The sequence below is a fragment of the Pristiophorus japonicus genome, chromosome 17 (genome assembly GCF_044704955.1).
Source record: "Pristiophorus japonicus isolate sPriJap1 chromosome 17, sPriJap1.hap1, whole genome shotgun sequence".
NCBI lineage: Eukaryota > Metazoa > Chordata > Chondrichthyes > Pristiophoridae > Pristiophorus > Pristiophorus japonicus.
Genome location: NC_091993.1, coordinates 37,980,704 through 38,002,336, shown reverse-complemented (window position 1 = coordinate 38,002,336; position 21,633 = coordinate 37,980,704). Strand labels below are relative to the sequence as shown.

General features: G+C 44.3%; 1 protein-coding gene across 1 annotated transcript in view; it reads right to left on the bottom strand.

Annotated features, from left to right (window-relative positions):
- Nucleotides 1-699: 699 nt before the first annotated feature.
- LOC139228164 (ADAMTS-like protein 3) overlaps nucleotides 700-21,633 on the bottom strand; it is a 616,221-nt gene continuing 595,287 nt past the window's right edge. The window contains exons 13-15 of the mRNA XM_070859351.1: nucleotides 4,987-5,191; nucleotides 3,628-3,775; nucleotides 700-788 (exon numbers count right to left, since the gene is read on the bottom strand). Coding sequence (XP_070715452.1) covers nucleotides 700-788; nucleotides 3,628-3,775; nucleotides 4,987-5,191 — 442 coding nt within the window. The remainder of the gene's footprint in view (nucleotides 789-3,627; nucleotides 3,776-4,986; nucleotides 5,192-21,633) is intronic.

The window sequence follows — 21,633 nt, the reverse complement described above, 5'->3', positions numbered from 1 at the left end:
ATGTTTAGAGTTTTCTGAAAAATAGATCATTCACTGCATAAGAACATAAGAATTAGGAGCAGGAGTAGGCCATTGGGCCTCTCGAGCCTGCTCCGCCATTCAATGAGATCATGGCTGATCTTCTACCTCAACTCCGCTTTCCTGCACATTCCCCATATCCCTTGATTCTCTTTATCCAAAAATCTGTCGCTCTCTGTCTTAAATATACACAATGACTGAGCCTCCACAACCCTCTGGGGTAGAGAACTCCAAAGATTCCCATCCTCTGAGTGAAGCAGTTTCTCCTCATCTCAGTCCTAAATGGCCGACCCCTGATTCTATGATTATGACCCCTAACCCCAGCCAGAGGAAACATCCTCCCTGCATCTACCCTGTCAAGCCCTATAAGAATTTTGTACATTTCAATGAGATCACCTCTCATTCTTCGAAACTCCAGAGAATGTAGAGCGCAGGCTCTGAACCAGCACTTATCGATAAATATGACCTTGAAGTTAAACAGGACAAGTGCGGTAAGTTCTAAAAGTACCACATTATTTGAAGTGAAAACAATGTTCAATCCACAAAGGCCTGTACATAATTGTACAAACCGCAGACCGTTAGATCGGGCTGCACAAACACATTTGTTATGCGACTCAAAGGTGTGTCACTATTAAACAAAGACAACATTAACTGTGACGTGAGAATGAAAAGCCCGTGAACTTACGTTGGCTCCTCGGATGATGCTCGAGGCTCCAGCAGTTCCTGTGCTTGTTTGATCCAGGGTACTTTCGCTTCCACAGGAAGTTTTTCTGGAAATACCATGCATGTATCAAATCTGGGTCCCCAGACTCATTCAAAACAATAATGACATTGTTACTATTCAATTAAGAATTCCTTTCTGTCAGTTTAATCATGTTAGTTCCCCAATTAAAGTCTTCAAAATGTTATACAGCCTGTAGTGCATTTTAAATCAAACAGCAGTAGGACCTATGGAGCCATTCTCTAAGATAACATGATTTATTAATCCCATGGGACAGATATTGTCTGCTAAGCGAGGAGCCCAAAGACTCCCTTTTTCTCCTTCTGGACTCCGATTGTAATTTTTTTTGACCAGTCCTCTGAACTCTCTATTAACCGCAGCTTGTTTAGCTCAGCCGAACGTCTACTAACAGCAGCTCAGTTGGGCATCGGTGACATATTTCCTGAATTGCACAGATAAAGCCTTGCAATTACACTGCAGAATTTTTGTTCAAAAGCACACTACATCCGTAAGGAATTCCTGCCTTCAGTATATTATATGAATTCTGCTTTTGGATTGCAAAATTGCAAATGTCACTCCATTATTTAAGAAGGGAGGGAGGGAGAAACCAGGTAACTATAGAGCTGTCAGTTTAACATCAATCGTTTGGAAGTTACTGGATGCTATCATTGGAGACAGGGTGAGTGAGCACTTGGACAGGTATCAGTTGATCAAAGAGAGTTAGCATGGATTTTTGAAGGGGAGGTCATATATGACTAACTTAATTGATAAGAACATAAGAACAAGGAGCAGGAGTAGGCCATATGGCCCCTCGAGCCTGCTCCGCCATTCAATAAGATCATGGCTGACCTTCAACTTCAACTCCATTTACCCGTCAGTTCCCCTGATTCCCCAAGAGTCCAAAAATCTATCGATCTTAGCCTTGAATATACTCAATGACTGAGCATCCACAGCCCTCTGGGGCAGAGAATTCCAAAGATTCACAAGCCTCCGTGTGAAGAAGATTCTCATCTCAGTCCTAAATGGCCGACCCCTTATCCTGAGGTCTATGCCCCCTAGTTCTCGACTCTCCTGCCAGAGGAAACATCCTCTCAGCATCCACCCTGTTAACCCCTCTCAGAATCTTATATGTTTCAATAAGATCACCTCTCATTCTTCTAAACTCCAGAGAGTATAAGCCCATTCTACTCTCAACTTTTTTGAGGAAGTCTCTACTTTTTTGAGGAGGTCACGAGGAGATGGACAGGAGTGTGTCGATGGACGTTGTCTATATGGACTTCAAGAAAAGCATTTGATAAAATTCCACACAAGATATTATTAGTAAAAATGAGAGGGCGTACTATTGGAGGTAACCTTGTGACATGGGTTGGTAGTTAGTTGAAGACAGGGGGTGGTGATAAAAAGTTTGTTCTCGGATTGTCGGTATGTAACAAGTGGTGTACCCCAGGGATCTGCACTGGGGCCTCAACTTTTCACCATATATATTAATAACTTGAATGAAGGAATAGAGAGAGTTGGATACCCAAGTTTGCAGATTACACTAAGTTAGGAGGCACAGTAAGTTGTGTCGATGGGAGCTGAAGCTTGCAAAGGGACACAGACAGAGTAAATGAGCACGCAGAACTATGGCAAATGCAGTTTAATGTGGGAAAGTGTGAGGCCATCCACTTTGGATTAAAGAAAGACTAATCGGAATATTTTCTTAATGGTGAGTCGCGAGGCTGTGGACAAGCAAGTACATTTGGATGTCCAGATGCACAAATCACTAAAAGCGATTGCACAGGTACAAAAAAAAAACCATGAATGCTGCTGGATTGTTGTAAAACCCTAATTGGTTAATTGACCTCTACATGGAAAAGAACTTGCCATCTCTACCAGGCCTGGCCTACATGTCACTCTAGTCCCACAATATGGTTGACTCAATGTCCTCAGGGCAACAATGGATGGGTAATAAACACGATTTGGCCACATCCCAAAAACAAATCAAAAGAAAGGCAGTGGGACCAAGAGAAGACAAACGTCGGAAGAGCAAAGGGCCTGTGCAGGGCTGCAGCAGAGCGCAGAGGTAGGGTGCATCAATGCCACTGAAGGGCTTGAAAATGCAAACAAGGATTTCCAAGTTCAGGTGCCGAGGGCGGGAGCAAATGGAATGCAACAGTGAGGGATAGAAGTGGCTCTGAACGTGTTGGTAGTTTATAGGTGGAGCGTGGGAAGAAATGAAGTCATGAGATTCCAAAGGCACCGGGATGAGGTAGGTACAGAGTGATGCTGCAGGGATGGAAGGAGCCATTTTTGGTGGTAGAGTGGAAGCGAAGTTTGAAGCTCAGCTCAATGTTCAACAGGAGAGCAACAATTCAGCCTGCAACAGCTGTCTGGAAGGGGGATGGTATCGGTGACAGAGATGCAAAGTTTCTGGCCAGAGCGGAACATCTTACTCATGTTGAGTCAGCTCGGTAGCAATTGGGAAGTCAACGATAGCAGAGAAGAGGTAATGTTGGGCAGGCAGATGGAAGCTGACCCAACGCTTACAGATGAGGGATAGCGTATAGGCGCCTCTTGCAGCCCTCATGAATAAGCTGGCAGCTGAGGCTGGGAAGGAGATGGTGTTCCAAAGGGAGCAGCGGGACTCGAAGACTGAAGGATCATTAAAGTGCTACAAGTTTTATAAAACATGGCATGCATAACATTTAAAAAGAAAACCACAAGTAACTAGTGGTCTTTAATGGAAAAAATTGCTAAACATATTGCTACTGGTGCTTAGAATTTAATTGGACACAAGATTACTCAATGTAATGACTCCCAGCAATGGGAAGAAATCGGACCTCTCAATTAGTAGATTGTGGAGGAGTTGTATTGATAGCAGGAAAGGCATTTTGTTGTATAATTACCTTTGGTTTTATAACATGGAATTGGCACGGTGCACTCCTCCTTGATGTGCGGTTTGAGCTGCGATTTACAGCCCCCAGTGTGCTGCCCTCGGTAATCTATACACAGTACAACCCTGTAACGCAGGCCCTGTCCACATGTTACCGTGCACTGCAAGGAGACAAAAGAGACACTTTACCTTGTTCATAAAGAGCATACATTAGCTGTTGAAACAATCAAAGTAATGCTACGCTTATTTATTGTTTGTCTTCTTTCAAATTCATTTCATTTACACTACAAAAAAATATATTTCTTGGGAGGTAGCGACACTTCCCAAACCTGCGACCTGTACCAGTTTTATAGTGTGTTAGGAGTCCACATTGGTTTTTCTACCTCTAGCAAGAGCTGAGTCTCACTCAATCAGGCTCAGGCTTGCTTTGTGCTCCCTTCTAGAACCGCCATGGTTGGCTTAATCCTTTCTCATTGTTTTTTGGGGCCATTGCACATGCATGATTTTTCTGTGTGATGCATGATTTTCCGGGACCATATCAAGTTACTCAGTGTTGGATTTTTATTTGGATTCTTAATTATGTGACCAATACGCCTAGTAACAAGTTCAAAGGTGCAGGAGACAAAGCAACAATCAAATCAAAATTTAAAGAAAAAGCTGGCGTGGTATAACATCTCGTCCGAAGGACAGTTCTTTCGGCGGCACCTCCCAAACACGTGACCTCTACCACCTGGAAGGACAAGAGCAGCAGGCGCATGGGAACATCACCACCTCCACGTTCCCCTCCAAGTCACAAAGCATCCTGACGAAATATATCGCCGTTACTTCATCGTCGCTGGGTTAAAATTCTGAAACTCCCTCCCCAACAGCACTGTGGGAGCACCTTCACCACACGGACTGCAGCAGTTCAAGAAGGTGGCTCACCACCACCTTCTGAAGGCCAATTAGGGATGGCCAATAAACACTGGCCTTGCCAGTGACTTCCGCATTCCATTAATGAATAAAAAAATATTTCAGTACCACTTTCATATATGTTACAATCAGCCATAAAACAATCCAAGTTTGCATATTCTATCCTCTCTCCATGTTTATATTAACATTGTACCGAAGCTCATTTTACTAACTATTTCTTACAGTTATCAACTTTTTATAATCAAAATGCAGAAGCATTTGTTTTTAATCATTCAAAATGAGAGGACCGATTTTATCATCAAAGAATTAAAAAACTGGCGGCAAACCAAATGGGTTATCACTGGCGTATAAATATCATCGATTGGAAAATCTGGGTGGTAAACAGGTTTAATTTATGCAGGGAAGACCGATTAACCAGCAAAGTAATACTGTCATGTGTAAAAAGCTAAAACAGTCTTACTGGTGACCACTCCATGGCAATCCATTTCGGGCAGTCAAAAAGGTTGCAGTTTTGAATTAGTGTAGGTTTAAAGGTGTACATGCACTTCCACTCATCCACCGAAATAATTTCACCAAACATGTTCTCTTCAACACAAGGGACACTTCGCGTTTGTATTCCACCGCCACAGAAAACTGAACACGCAGTCCAAGGGTTGCTTTCCCAGCTGGCAAAAACAAAACATGGTCCGATAAACATCGTCAGAATAAACTTGCGTGTGTTAGACGCTCTTCCCTGGTGCCATTCCCTGGGAGTGAGAACCTGCAGCACATTTTCTGTCATTCACTGCAGAACTGGTGCAACAGAGGTTCACCCATTGCTGAATTAAAGGGAATTCACTCAGGCAACACATCACATGTCTGGCACAAGGTGAAAAGTATTAAACATTTACTGATACTTAAAGATACGAGCTTCGTAGAAAGAATGTTGGTAAAACTATTTACCTACCATCTCACAGAAGTTACTTTGTGTAATGTATTTGCTTCATGGGTTCTTTGCTTAAGAATTCACAGCAACACATTAAGCTATTAAGAACTAGTTGGTTTATTAGCAAAGGTTTAACTATCGCACTACACATTACCAGTTCATCCACCAGGCTCACAACCACCTGCCTCATTGAGAATCCCCCGAACCCAACTGGCTGGGGTTTTATTGAGTCTTGATAGCAAGGTGTTGCTATGAATTCTTCAGCAAAGAACCCATGAAGCAAACACATCACAGTGATCACCACAAAAAAACAAGCAATCCGAGCAAATATATTCAAGGATCAGAATCTTAACCTTTTATCTCAAACAACTGCACTCCAATTTAAATTTTACTGTACCTTTATTGGGAAGTATCATGGCTGTGCATTTATGTAGTGCCTTGTCATACCCTCAGGACATCCCAAAGCACTTTATAAGCAAAGGATTATTTTTGAAGTGCAGTTACTGTTATGTTGGCAATCACAAGAAGCCAATGTGCACACAGCAGAGTCCCACAAGCACCAGGGCCCCAATATTGGTGGCCTTAGCGCCCACTGCCGCCGAGTTTTGCCGCCGGTCTCCCCTCTGTGCCATTTTCCACTCGGGCTGGAGCGGGCGGGAGGGGTGTACCGCCAGGAAGCACCCGCTGACAGCCAAGTAGCGCAAGTGTCCTCCTGCCCGCCGAGCTGCCAGATTGGTGCGGGCGGGAGTCGGCACCAGCAGGGGGAAGGATCGCTGCGTGGAGGCTGCTCTAACCCCGACGGTAAGTACGAAGACCTGCAAAAAAAGGTTAGTGAACATTTTTTTTTTACAGAGACTTACCTGGATGGGGTCCCCTGAAGGTGTTCCGGTGTTTTGTTTTGGGAATGGTTTTTATTTCCACCTCCTCCACCCTCCCTGGGTCCGACTCCATCCTCGGTGGCACTTGGGCAGCAAGCGCATTTGCCGCCGAGATTGCGAGCTCCCGCCCGCTGCCGCCCAGATTGACGGCATAAGCCGTTATTTTGCCGCCGGGCAGTACTGCCAGCTCTTTTCGAAAAATCTTCCTGGCAAAGTACGGCCCGGTCTCTCGGCAGCCATCGGCGGTCCGTTATGATCTGAAATTGTTGAACTCGATGTTGAGTCCAGAAGGCTGTAAAGTGCCAAATCGAAAGATGAGGCACTGTTCCTCGAGTTTCCGTTGAGTTTCATTGGAACAGTGTAGGAGGTCGAGGATGGAGAAATTAGAGTGGGAGTGGTCCAGAGAATTAAAATGGCAAGCGACTGAAAGCTTACGCTTACGGGGTCACGCTTACGGACTGAATGAAAGTGTTCCACAAAGCGATCACCTAATCTGCATTTGGTCTCCCTAATGTAGAGGAGACTGCAAATACAGGGGTCGAAATTCAGTTTCACCACCACCCATTACCACGTGCGGGAGGCAGCTGAGGGGCGGCAAAGGCCTACCTTCCACAGTAAACGGCGTCTATGCCTGCGCAAAAATTCAGTCGGCTCTTTGGCAGGGGCGCCAAGAGGGAACACTGCGTCGGCTAATGCCACCCGTGTGATGACGTCATCCAGCGTGCCATGCCTCCTTGGCGCCTCTACCGCGATATTTAGTTTGAACGTCGGCTTTCCCGGCAGCTGTTCTTACAGCCTGGGAAAAGTGGTGAGTAAACAGAGAAACTCAGGCGGAATCGGCCAGGGAGCAAATTAGGTTTTTCTCTTTCTTTATTTCTTCATGATTTCATTAGCTGTAACAGCGGGGAAGTTTGTGCACGGGTCGGAGATGTTTGAGGTTTTGTTCTTTCTTCCCGTTTTTTCCGAGCTTGGCGGCAGCCCCACCATGGGGAAATTCAGTCGGCCTCCTCAGCTCCCGCCCGAGGAGTGTGTAACGCGCCACTGTTTAGCGCTGCTCTCTCAGCTTTGGGTTTAAAAACTGAATTTGGTGGTTGGAACCTGCACTCAGCCGATGACATCGCCTCAAAAACGGCGGGACCGAATTACAACACCACAGTATATTAAATTGAAAGAAGTACAAGTAAATCGCTGTTTCACCTGGAAGGTGTGTTTGGGGTCCTGGAGAGTGGGAAGGGAGGAAGTAAAAGGGCATGTGTTGTATCTCCTGTACTTGCACGGGAAGGTGCCATGGAAAGGGGAGCGGGTGATGGAAGAGTGGACCAGGGTGTCATGGAGGAAATGGTCCCTCCGGAATGCTGCAAGGGAAGGGCAAGGGAAGATGTGTTTGGTGGTAGCATCGTACTGGAGCTGGTGGAAGTGAATATACGAACATAAGAAATAGGAGCAGGAGTAGGCCATACGGCCCCTCGAGCCTGCTCCACCATTTAATACGATCATGGCTGAGCAGATCATGGACTCAGGTCCACTTTCCTGCCTGTTCCCCATAACCCCTTATCGGTTAAGAAACTGTCTATCTCTGTCTTAAATATTCAATGTCCCAGCTTCCACAGCTCTCTGAGGCAGCGAATTCCACAGATTTACAACCCTCTGAGAGAAGAAATTCCTCCTCATCTCAGTTTTAAATGGGTGGCCCCTTATTCTAAGATTATGCCACCTAGTTCTAGTCTCCCCTATCAGTGGAAACATCCTCTCTGCATCCACCTTGTCAAGCCCCCTCATAATCTTATACTTTCGATAAGATCACCTCTCATTCTTCTGAATTCCAATGAGTAGAGGCCCAACCTACTCAACCTTTCTTCATAAGTCAACCCCCTCATCTCCAGAATCAACCTAGTTAACCTTCTCTGAACTGCCTCCAAAGCAAGTATATCCTTTCATAAATATAGAAAGCAAAACTGCACGCAGTATTCCAGGTGTGGCCTCACCAATACCCTGTATAACTGTAGCAAGACTTCCCTGCTTTTATACTCCATCCCCTTTGCAATAAAGGCCAAGGTTCCATTGGCCTTCCTGATCACTTGCTGTACCTGCTTACTAACCTTGTGTGTTTCATGCACAAGTACCCCCAGGTCCTGCTGTACTGCAGCACTTTGCAATCTTTCTCCATTTAAATAATAACTTGCTCTTTGATTTTTTTCTGCCAAAGTGCATGACCTCACACTTTCCAACATTATACTCCATCTGCCAAATTTTTGCCCACTCACTTAGCCTGTCTATATCCTTTTGCAGATTGCTTTTCACACATTGCTTTTCCTCCCATCTTTGTATCATCAGCAAACTTGGCTTCATTACACTCGGTCCCTTCTTCCAAATTGTTAATATAGATTGTAAATAGTTGAGGTCCCAGCACTGATCCCTGCGGCACCCCACTAGTTACTGATTGCCAACCACTTATCCCGACTTTCTGTTTTCTGTTAGTTAACCAATCCTCTATCCATGCTGATATATTACCCCCAACCCTGTGAACTTTTATCTTGTACAGTAACTTTTTATGTGGCACCGTGTCAAATGTCTTCTGGAAATCCAAATACACCACATCCACTGGTTCCCCTTTATCCACCCTGTTCGTTACATCTTCAAAGAACTCCAGCAAATTTGTCAAACATGACTTCCCCTTCATAAATCCATGCTGACTCTGCCTGACTGAATTATGCTTTTCCAAATGTCCTGCTACTGCTTCTTTAATAATGGACTCCAGCATTTTCCCAATGACAAATGTTAGGCTAACCGGTCTATAGTTTCCTCCTTTTTGTCTGCTTCCTTTTTTGAATAGGGGCGTTATATTTGCAGTTTTCCAATCTGCTGGGACTTCCCCAGAATCCAGGGAATTTTGGTAAATTACAACCAATGCATCCACTATCCCTGCTGTTACTTTTTTTAAGACCCTAGGATACAAGCCATCAGGTCCAGGGGAGTTATCCATCTTTAGTCCCATTATCTTACTGAGTACCACCTCCTTAGTGATTGTGATTGTGTTAAGTTCCTCCACCGCTATAGCCCCTTGATTATCCACTGTTGGGATATTGTTAGTGTCCTCTACCATAAAGACTGATACAAAATATTTGTCCAGCCATCTTCATGTTCCCCATCACTAATTCCCCGGTCTCGTCCTCTAAGGGACCAACATTTACTTTAGCCACTCTTTTCCTTTTTATATACCTGTAGAAACTCTTACTATCTGTTTTTATATTTCGTGCTGGTTTACTTTTATAGTCTATCTTCCCTTCCCTTTCTTAATCATTTTCTTAGTCATTCTTTGCTGGCTTTTAAAAGCTTCCCAATCTTCTGTCCTCTCACTAGTTTTGGCTATTTTCTATGCTCTGTCTTGAAGTGCATGATCAGCCATGATCATATTGAATGGTGGTGCAGGCTCAAAGGGCCAAATGGCCTACTCCTGCACCTATTTTCTATGTTTCTATCCTTTATTTCTTTAGTTAGCCATGGAGGATGATCCACTGATTGTGAAGGCTGGTGGGGTAGAAGGTGAGGACAAGGAGAACCCTATTATGGTTCTGGGAGGGAGGGGAAGGGGTGAGGGCAGAAGTGCAGGAAATGAGCCAGACACAGTCGAGGGCCCTGTCAACCATATATCTCTGTTTGGTGGTGTTGTTTAAGAACACCAGAAATCCCTTCTCTTTTCCGAATAGTGGGATCTGGTTTTAAAGTCTCATTTGAAAGCTGGCACCTCCAACAATGTTGCACTCCTTGAACATTGCACTGAAGTCTGCAGTGGGGCTGCAACCTCAACCCTCTGACTCAGAGCCAAGAATTCTACCAAATGAGCCAAACCCCAAGTTTCAGCAAATACAGGTGCAACGTCCCGAATCCGGACTTCCGAAAACCGGAATTGTCCGAAAACTGGACAAGTTGGCGAGCGGCTAGGAGCGGAGGATCGACAGGCGGTGAGGTCCGAAATCTGCCAAACTGCAAAATCCGGATCGGATTCAGTCTGCGGTGATGTCCGAAATCCGGCAAAACCCAAAATCCGGCACAGATTCATTCCCGAGGATTCCGGATTTCAGACTATTGATTTTCTTGTCTGAAATCTGGACAAACCGGCATGGATTCCTTCCCAAGGATTCCAGATTGCAGACGTTATACCTGTATAATAATTAGGGAACACAGCTCATTTAATCTGAGCAAAATATGGTTTTGTTTCGTTATTTACAAGCAGATCCCTTCTATCCGTCATCAGAATAAATGTTTGTAGCACAACTATATAACAAGGTGAAGGTCGTAAGTAACCTAAATAACTTAGTTAAACTTGATTGCTACTTATGGCGCACAGTGCAAAGTCAGCAATGATATTTGAAAGATCTGTAACTCCTGGTTTTGAGGCTAAATATTGGTTAAAGTGGAAGATAAACAGGTAGGCGCGCAACAGCCTCACAACCCATATGGTCTGAGTTCCAGCTGCAGAACCGCTGCCACTGGAGCATGTCTGCCACTGTTGGGAATGTTTCTGCTTAATTTTCAGCTTGGCCACCATTTGGGATGCCACGGAACATCTGGAATCTTTACTTCACAGTCAGGGAAAATGAGCATAATCACATCCTCGTGTAAGTGATACTGATATCAGTGCTAAAAGAACCTGCGTCCCAGATTGTCCGAGCCTACTTGCTGCAGGACTCAGCCGGATAGCGAATTGCCTTTTTAAAACAGAAAAGGAAAGTTGTTGCTCTTTGACGCACGAATAATGGCTCCAAAATTGCAGACTGCAATTTTCCACTATGCTCTGGCTGCGGAAGCACTTCCTCGCCACCTAAAAACAGATAATCTGGTCATTGATTACATTGCTGTTTGTGGGACCTTGCTGTGCACAAATTGGCTGCCACCTTATAACAGTGACTACACTTCAAATAAGTACCTCATTGGCTGTAAAGCACTTTGGGATGTCCTGAGGTCATGAAAGGTGCTGTATCCAATCAAGTCTTATCTTTCTTTCTGAGCAAAATGTGTCCATACCGGTTTACAAATGAATAGAGACCATACCTGCGAAGTTAAACTGGAAATTTCTGAATATATTTGCATCAAGTTCCTCTCTGCTAAATAAAGGGGTTAACACCTCTGTTCTGAGAGCAGAGGAAGAAATTTGATATGAGTATTTATGCAATCGCTATGATAAAATTGCTCTCAGTAATTTCCAGACTATACTGGGCATGTTTTTTATTAGACAGTCTCGTTTCACGTTACTAATTCTTTCCCACTCTGAGTTCTGCGCATTATGGACCATTAGCTTGCAATGTTTTAAACAATATCTCACAATTATTTCCTTTGCACATATAATCCACTTGCTTAAACACATGTATATGTACAAACTAGCAGATTGATTCCCACCATATTCATTGCAGTTTATTACAATCTGGACTCCCTACACAACCAGCACCAATTAAAATGCCAGATAGCTATTTGTACAATTTTTAAGGTTAAAATCTCCAAAATGCAGAGAGTGATAAAATCGAGTATGAAATTAACTGGAATGTTTTAGTAATTTCGGCAGAAATTTTATTTGAAAAATAATGGACATTAGAAATGTAAATGTTCGTCCCAAGAGATTGTGATGTGGGACAGATCAGTCCATTTCGAACGGGAATGGAGACTTTTATGTAATGAAACAGTCTTGGCATTTTACCACTGAGGAGGAGATGGCAAATACGACAAGGATACAAGTGCAAATACACAAATGAGTTCTGCTGTTGAGATGAGTAGGGCACTATTCTCGGAAAGCTGATAGCAGGAATTTTAACAATGAATCTTTCTTTGGTGAGATGGAGTCATTCATAATGGACTGTATTACCGCATCTACTTATCAATAGTTTGCTTTTACGATAGTATTTTTAATATGGAATCAGACACGGTTATCACTTTAATAAGTGAAGAAAATGATTGGTGAAGATAATGATCCAATCTTAAATACAAATAAGATAAGAACATAATAACATAAGAAATAGGAGCAGGAGTAGGCCATACGGCCCCTCGAGCCTGCTCCGCCATTTAATAAGATCATGGCTGATCTGATTTTGGGCTCAGCTCCACTTCCCTGTCCGCTCCCCATAACCCTTTATTCTCTTATCGCTCAAAAATCTATCTATCTCCGCCTTAAATATAACAATGTTGCTGAATATTAAACTTTATGCATTTTTACTGCACACGGGAACTAAAGTTCATAAATCATTGAGAGACTGTCTTTGGTCACCACTTCTTTAACACATCAGGAAGCTGGAGGGTCAGAAATCATCACTTCTTTTCATGCGACATGCTGTCACAAATATTTTTTAATAAATCACATGAACTTAGCACCCTTTAAGTTGAATCGGTGAAATCATAAACATAAAAATACCCGAAACAGCTGCAGCACACAAAACACATGCCGGATTGGAGGCCACCTCTGCCTTGTGACAGCACTTTTTCAAATACTCAAAACAGAATCACCACAACAAGACATTAAATAGAAACAAACGCAATGAATTCAATTCGAGGCAAAATCATGCTGAATCAGACGGATTTACTGAACTGGTGAGGACAGGAGAAATTAAGAGTGGTTTCAAAAAGCCAAACAACAAAGCAACAAACTGGAAGAAAATTGTTAGCAGCAACTGAAAGGATTTACATCTGATTTCCTGTTGAACATTTTTACAACAAACCTATCAGCACCTTGTAAACCAGCTAGAAAATGAGCCTGCCACAATCGCTCAGATCACTAATGAAAATCTAAACACAGAAAGAAATGTCAAGAGAAACAGCAATCGTCAACACTATCAAGTTGTGAAAAACAAAATGGAAAACCCACTCCACAAGAAAAAAAGTATCTTGGTTAGAGTAACATTAAAAGAACAGAAGAAATAGGAGCAGGAGTAGGCCATACATTCCCTCGAGCCTGCTCCGCCATTCAATAAGATCATGGCTGATCATCGACCTCAATTCCACTTTCCTGCCCAATCTCCATATCCCTTGATTCCCCTAGACTCTAAAAATCCATCTATCTCAGCCTCAAATATATTCAGAGTCTCAGCATCCACAGCCCTCTGCAGCAGAGAATTCCAAAGATTCACAACCCTCTGAGTGAAGAAATTCCTCCTCATCTCTGTTTTAAATGGCCTACCCCTCATTCTGAGACTATGACCCCTAGTCCTAGATACTCCAGCCAGGGGAAACAACCTCTCAGCATCTACCCTGTCAATCCCCTTCAGAATCCCATTCTACCCATGATATTATTCTTCCTTATAATATATTGTGTTGTGTGTACTTGTAAAGTAATGATCCATATTTTCTCTTATTCATATCCTACAAGGCTAAAAACAGATAGTGAAATCTGCTGGCAGTAAATTAATGAATGTGTATTATCCAGACATTTGGTGTCGCTGTACTTTATATGTACTGGGCTAAAAGGGCAGATAGGGGCTACACAGATCCCCATGACCTTCTTCAATATTATTCTGGGGCTGGTTGGCAGATTAACTGAAGATCAATGCAAGGTACGAACCCTACCACAATGTCCTTCCTTCAAACATACACCTTGCCAGTGACACCCACATCCCGATATTAGGACAGGTAACCAAACGGTTGGTCAAAGAGGTAGGTTTTAAGGAGCGTCTTAAAGGAGGAGAGAGAGGGGTAGATGGGTGGAGAGGTTTAGGGAAGGAACTGCAGAAGTTAGGGCCAAAGCAGCTGAAGGCATGGTCACCATCGACAATGGCCTTGCATAGGGGGCCGGTTTATCTTTCCTCGACAACACAACAAGGATATTTTATTCTGGCTGTAAATATTGGGGGACCCAAATTAAGGAATAAGCAAATTAGATGATTTGATAATCATTGGGGAGATTTCAATATCTTCATGGTTCAATGAATCATGGAATATCAGAAAGGAGATATGAAAACAAATGCACTGAGATGGTCAAGGCCTGCGTCCTTGCACAATATGTAAAGTGGGCTATTGCAGTAAAGGTTATTAAGTAGTAGGAGGGACAAAAAGGTACATTCTGCAAACTGCTTAAACCAAAGTTAAATTCCTTCCTTACATCCAATCCATTGCTAAGATTGCTTCCTTACACCTCCATGGGTCCCGTTCCCTGGGGGGCAGGGGGTACGGGTGTGAGAAGGGACTTGCTTTTGGTCCAGTGTCTTTGCTCTGATTGGAGAGAGGCCAGCACGAAGCCGAAGGCCCACTTCTTCTGAGTGCCCCTCACAATGGCTGCCCAACCAGGAATTGGAAAGGATGATGAGGTGGAAAACTCCAGAAATCCTCAGTTGCAAAGCCAAGGAAAATCAGCAGACAATCCTCACACAGGCACGGTGCCTTGCATTGCACAGAGTGCTTTGTACGTCCCGAGCACACATCAGAAAATTGCAGGCATACTACCTGTGATTTTCCAAACTCCGATCGTAGCGTGTAAAGTACCAGCCTACACGCAATGATGCAGAAATCCACCCTTAGCTGTGCTGCACTTCAGATATCACATTACTCAGTGAAATTATGCAATTAAGCTTCCTCTTGAGTACCAGCAGAATTAAGTTGGATTATTACAAAGTAAAATATCAAGTTTATTATGCAAAAACTAGAGTTTACTGAGGTTGCTATTTGATAGCAGGTACCGTTAGACTGAACTAAGCAACACTTCTTGCAATCGAATATCAAATGCATATTAAAGTATACTTCCTTCTCATGACCTTTAGCAAAATCAAAATACCATATAATGCATCACTCAACAATAAACTTGGAAAGTATATGTAAATTTCAAGCTATTCCACTGATACCTTTAAACATTACAACAGGCTGAATGCAGCCTTCAACTTCATTACAAAGAAAGAACAAGAGAACAAAACAACAACAACTTGTATTTATATAGCGCCTTTAACATAATAAAATGTCCCAAGATGCTTCACAGCAGTGTTATAAGACAAAACAGATAAATTTGACACCGAGCCACATAAGAAGAAATTACGGCAGATGACCAAAAGCATGGTCAAAGGAGTATGTTTTAAGGAGCGTCTTAAAGGAGGAGAGAGGCAGCGAGGCAGAGAGGTTTAGGCAGGGAGTTCCAGAGCTTAGGGCCCAGGCAGCTGAAGGCTCGGCCACCAATGGTTGAGCGATTATAATCAGGGATGCTCAAGAGGGCAGAATTTCAGAAGCACAGACATCTCGGGAGTGGGGGGGGGGTAGTTGTGAGGCTGAAAGAGATTACCGAGATAGGGAGGGTCGAGGCCATAGAGGGATTTGTAAACAAGGATTAGAATTTTGAAATAGAGAGAAAAAAAAGAACAAAAGGACTTGCATTTATAGAATGGTTTTCATGACCTCAGGATACCCTTTACAACCAAGGAAGTATTTTTGAAGTGTAGTCACTGTAGTAATGCAGGAACCATACTTTACGACAAGCAAATGCCATATATTGAGACATAGTCAACCCAGCAGTGGTCTGTGCATTGGGCTCCATTTATAAGCAAGGCCATCAGTAAATGAATTACTCTACTGAAACATTAATAAGTCATTGGTGGAATAGTCTGATGAAACTGTTGAAGATTTCACAAAGGAGCTTTGCCTCAGGGCCCTATCCCCTGTAACGTCAGTCGCACAAACAGCGGTCAAGCACCCCAAATATCATTTTTTGTAATTGCTTCAATGAAGCATGGCTTTCAGGATAAATTGGAACTTGCTACATTTCAGTGGAGCCACTCTTCTCAAGTACTGCTTACCCCACAGCTGCATCGTGCTAGATACTGTTATGCTCTTAATAAAGTGAGACAACTGAGTACTGTGTGCAATGAGTGTGACCTTAGCTCATTTAATTAAACTCCAGAGTGTTGGTACAGCATGGGAGGCCTGCTTATATACAGTGCGCCCAAGGGATGCTGGGATCCCTTGGGACTCCAACAGGTAGGCCCTCTGGTGGTGGTGTGATGCAGGTTGCCAAGGGTTATATACATAACATCATTCCCTCCCAAAGTCAATCGTACACTTATTTACAGGGTGAGATGATCTGGGGCTTTTCGCTCCCTTGTCGATTGTCTCAGTACAAATGCAGGTGCAGGTGAGTTGGTTGGTTCTTCGCTGGGCTGCTGGGCAGTTGGCCTTGCCGGGCTGCTGGGGATGATGAGTTCAGCTTCGTGGTCAATCATGATGTCGGTTGCTACTTGTGTGTGTGTGTGTTAGAGGGTCGAAGTTGGTGGTGTACTCTTCGGGTTGCTCTTGGCTGTTTGTGAACTGCAATTTGGTTTGGTGCAAATGCTTTCTGCACATTAAATCATTGGCCAGTTTGACCTGAAACACCCTACTCCCTCCTTTGGCTAAGACCGTACCAAGCAAGCCATTTGGGACCATGTCCATAGTTGAGTATAAATACAGGGTCAGTGACTTCAATATTGCGTGACATGTTTGCGCGATCATGGTACATGCTTTGTTGATGCCGCCTTCCCTCAACGTGATCATGGAGATCAGGGTGGACAAGAGAGAGCCTAGTTTTGAGCGTCCTTTTCATGAGCAGCTCGGTTGGGGGCAACCCCAGTGAGCGAGTGGAGTCTAGTGCGGTGGCTGAGCAGGATCGGGATAGGTGGGTCTGCAGGGAGCCTTCCGACACACATTTCAAGCTTTGCTTGATGGTTTGGACTGCCCGTTCTGCCTGGCCATTGGATGCGGGCTTGAACGGGGCAGATGTGATGTGCTTGATCCCATTGCGGGTCACGAATTCCTTGAATTCAGCCCATTGTTGCTGACAAGGACATCAGGCAGTCCGTGTGTGGCAAACATGGCCCGTAGGCTTTCGATGGTGGCAGTGGACGTGCTTACAGACATTATTGCACATTCAATCCATTTTGAATAAGCATCAACAACAACCAAGAACATTTTGCCTAGGAACGGGCCCGCAAAGTCAATGTGGATCCTAGACCACGGTTTGGAGGGCCATGACCACAAAGTTAGCGGTGCCTCTTTGGGTGCATTGCTCAGTTGAGATCAAGTGTTGCATTGGCGCACGCATGACTCTAAGTCTGAGTCGATGCCAGGTCACCACACATGGGATCCGGCTATGGCTTTCATCATTACTATGCCTGGGTGGGTACTGTGTCGGTCACGTATGAACGTTTCCCTGCCTTTCTTAGGCAAAACCACGCGATTACCCCATAAAAGACAGTCTGCCTGTATGGACATTTCGTCATTTCCCCGCTGGAATGGCTTGATCTCTTCATGCATCTCCGCTGGGACGCTGGACCAGCTCCCATGGAGGACACAGTTTTTTTTTTTTACCAGGGACAGTAAAGGATCCTGGCTGGTCCAGGTCCTGATCTGGCGGGCCATAATGGGTGACTTTTCGTTTTCGAATGCATCCATCACCGAGAGCAAGTCTGCAGGCTGTGCCATTTCCACCCCGGTGGTGGACAATGTTAGCCGACTGAGAGCATCAGCGCAATTATCTGTGCCTGGCCCCTGGTCTGTGGCAGATTACATAGTTATATGCAGACAGCGTGAGCGCCCATCCTTGGATGCGGGCAGAGGCATTGGTGTTAATCCCTTTGCTTTCTGAGAATAGCGATATGAGCGGCTTATAGTCAGTTTCTAGCTCAAACTTGAGGCCAAACAGATACTGGTGCATTTTTTTCACCCCAGAGATTCTTTTTCAATCATGCTGTAAGCCCTTTTGGCCTCGGACAAACTCCTGGACGCATAGGCCACCGGTTGCAATGTTCCCGATTCGTTAGCACTAATCGTTTACATGGGTTATACAGAACAAGCAGTTTGTTGGAACATAACAGATTTCTGGCTTTCTCAAAAGCAGCCTCTTGTGATTTTCCCCATACCCAGTTGTCTCCCTTGCACAGTAGCACATGTAAGGTGCTTAACCCGGGTAGGAAATTACCGAAATATTTGAGGAGTCCAAGGAACAACTGCAGCTCCGTCACGTTCTATGGTCTCGGCGCGTTCTTGATGGCCTCCATCTTGGTGTCGGTGGGTCTGATGCTGTCTGCCGCGATTCTTCTTCCCAAGAACTCGACTTCTGACGCCAGGAAAACACACTTCGAGTGTTTCAACCTGAGTCCCATGCGATCTAGTCAACTTAGAACTTCTTCCAGGTTCTGCAAGTGTTCAATGGTGTCCCGACCTGTGACCAGTATGTCGTCCTGGAAAACCACGGTGCGAGGAACCGACTTTACCAGGCTGTCCATGTTCTGTTGGAAAATTGCCGTGGCCGAACGAATCCCAAACGAGCATCTGTTGTAGATGAACAGACCTTTGTGTATACTGATGCAGGTGAGGCTTTTCGAAGATTCCTCCAGCTCCTGCATCACATAGGCCGAGGTCAGGTCCAACTTGGTGAACGTCATTCCTCCAGCCAGGGTCGCAAATAGGTCGTCTGCCTTGGGTAGCGGGTACTGGTTCTGTAGCGAAAAACGATTAACCGTTACTTTATAGTCCCCACAAATTCTGACCATGCCATCGCCTTTGAGAACCGGAACAATCGGACTGGTCCACTCGTTGAACTCCACTGACGCGATGATGCCTTCTTGCTGCAGTTTGTCCCACTCAATTTCCACTTTCTCTCGCATCATATATGGCACCGCCCATGCCTTGTGGTGGATGGGCCGTGTACCGGGAACCAAGTGGATCTGCACCTTCGCCCCCCAGAAACTTCCAATGTCTGGATCAAACAACGACGGGAATCTGCTCAGAACCTAGGCACATGAGGCGTCGTCGACAGATGAAAGCACTCGGATGTCGTCCCAGTTCCAGCGGATTTTTCCCAGCCAGCTTCTGCCAAACAGTGTGGGGCCATCTCCTGGCACAATCCATAGTGGGAGTTTGTGCACTGCTCCATCATAGGAGACTTTTACTTCTGCTCTGCCAATAACAGGGATCAGCTCTTTGGTGTAAGTTCGTAGTTTGGTGTGAATGGGGCTAAGCTTGGGCCTGTGTGCCTTGTTGCACCACAGCCTGTCGAAGGCCTTTGTGCTCATGATACACTGACTCGCATCCATGGATACTGGAATTCCATTCAGTTCAACCTTTAACATGATCGGTGGACATTTCGGGGTGAAGGTGTGTACCCCATACGCTTCTGCTTCCTCGGTTCGAGTCTCTAGTTCAGCCTGATCCACCATGGATCAATCTTCCTCTGCAACATGGTGATTGGCAGGGTTTGCAGCTCGTCTGCACATTCGCTGGAGGTGTCCCATTGTTCCACAGCCTTTGCATGCATAGTGTTTGAAGCGGCATTGATGGGCTCGATGATCAGCTCCACAGCGCCAACAAGGTGTTAACTGCCTCGCATTAACGATTGATGGCGGACTCTGGGTCATCTGAGGTCATACAGCTGCTGGCGTGTACGTTGTGCCATATGCATTCCTGCTTAACAATGACATTACTTTGTGTACAGTACTTGCTGAAACCTCTTTATGCTGTGAAATTTGTTTGGTGTTATCGCTGGTAGACATAAATGCCTGGGCTATTGTTATGGCTTTGCTCAGATTCGGTGTTTCAACAGTCAATAGTTTGCGAAGGATAACCTCATGGCCAATGCTGAGCACAAAAACGTCTCTTGCATTTGCTCAAGGAATTCATCGAATTCGCAATGTCCTGAAAGACGCCTTAGTTTGGCGACATAGCTGGCCTTCCGACCGTTGACACGTGTAGAACCGATACCTTGCCATCAAAACGCTTTCCTTCAGATTTAGGTGCTCCAGGACCAGCGTACACAGTTCTTCATAGGATTTGGTTGTTGGTTTCACCGGAGCTAGAAGATTCTTCATGAGGCCATAGGTTGTTGCCCCACAGAGAGTAAGGAGAATCGCCCTTCGTTTGGCAGCGTTCTCGTCCCCTTCCAGCTCATTGGCCATGAAGTATTGGTCGATTAGCTCCATGAAGACCTCCCAATCGTCCCCTTCTGAGAATTTCTCCAGGATACCAACAGTTCTTTGCATTTTCGTGCGGGGGGTTGTTCGTTACCTCGTTGCCAATTGTTATGCTCTTAATAAAGTGATACAACTGAGTACTGTCTGCAATGAGTAAGTATGACCTTAGCTCCTTTAATTAAACTCCAGAGTGATGATACAGCATGGGTGGCCTGCTTATATACAGTGTTCCCAAGGGATGCTGGGATCCCTTGGGAATCCAACAGGTAGGCCCTCTGGTGGTGGTGTGATACAGGTTGCCAAGGGTTACATACATACCAGATACTGTGTAGGGTCTTTGCCTGCACACACTGTCGGAACCTGGCCGAGCATCATGGTTTCTGGGGAAGCCACATGTTAAGCATACTAACCTTGGCATTAGATGGCTTAATTTTGGATCTGTAGGATTATAGTAGTGAAGAATGCATTCCACCAGCCGTTTAGCTATCTGTTGTTCAGTTACCACATTTATTTGTTTTTTTTTACAGAACACAAACAACTTTTTAATTGAGCTTCTGGAATTGCTGAACATAGAGCATTCGCTCAGAGCAACATATGATCCCGAGATGGTTGATGCAATGGTGGTTAAAATGAGGGAAGAATAGATTGATGAAACTGTTGAAGACTTCATAAGGGCGCTTTGTTCCAGTGCCCCTGTAGTGACCTCAATAGGAACCATAATATAATATGCTTTAAGATGATAATTGATGACTAAATCCAGGGTAATAGATTGCAGAGCAGCTGATTTTGAGAGGTTGAGAATAGAACTTGGGAAAATAAAATGGGCAACGATAGTGGCAAAAAATAATGTGGAACAGCAATGGGAAACATTTAAAATGGTGTGCAACAGAGTGCAGGAACAATATATTCCGCTAAAAGGAAAGAACAAACTAAACACAAATGAGACTCCATTGATGAATAAAGCCATAAGGGAACAATGGAGGGTAAGGAAAGAAGCATTCATTAAGTAGATTGACAGCAGGGGAGTGCATGATAAGGGAGTATACGAAAAGATTATGAGAGAAGTTAAAAAAACAATTAGGAAGTCAAAGAGGAACTATGAACTTAAAAGTATAAAGGAATATAGAAGAAAATAGTAAAATATTTTACAGGCACATCAATAAAAAAAGAAATGTTGGGATGGGAATAGGGAATATAAGTGATAGACAGAATAATACCACAGGTTAACGATAGAGAGATGGGAAAAATATTAAATAATTATTTTGCTTCAGTATTTACCAGTAATGAGATAATACATTTAAAATAAAAAGAGGGGATATATTAAATAAACTAATCAAACTCAAAGAGGATAAAACCCCTGGTCCGGATGGATTGCATCCATGCATTTTAAAATAATCTAGGGA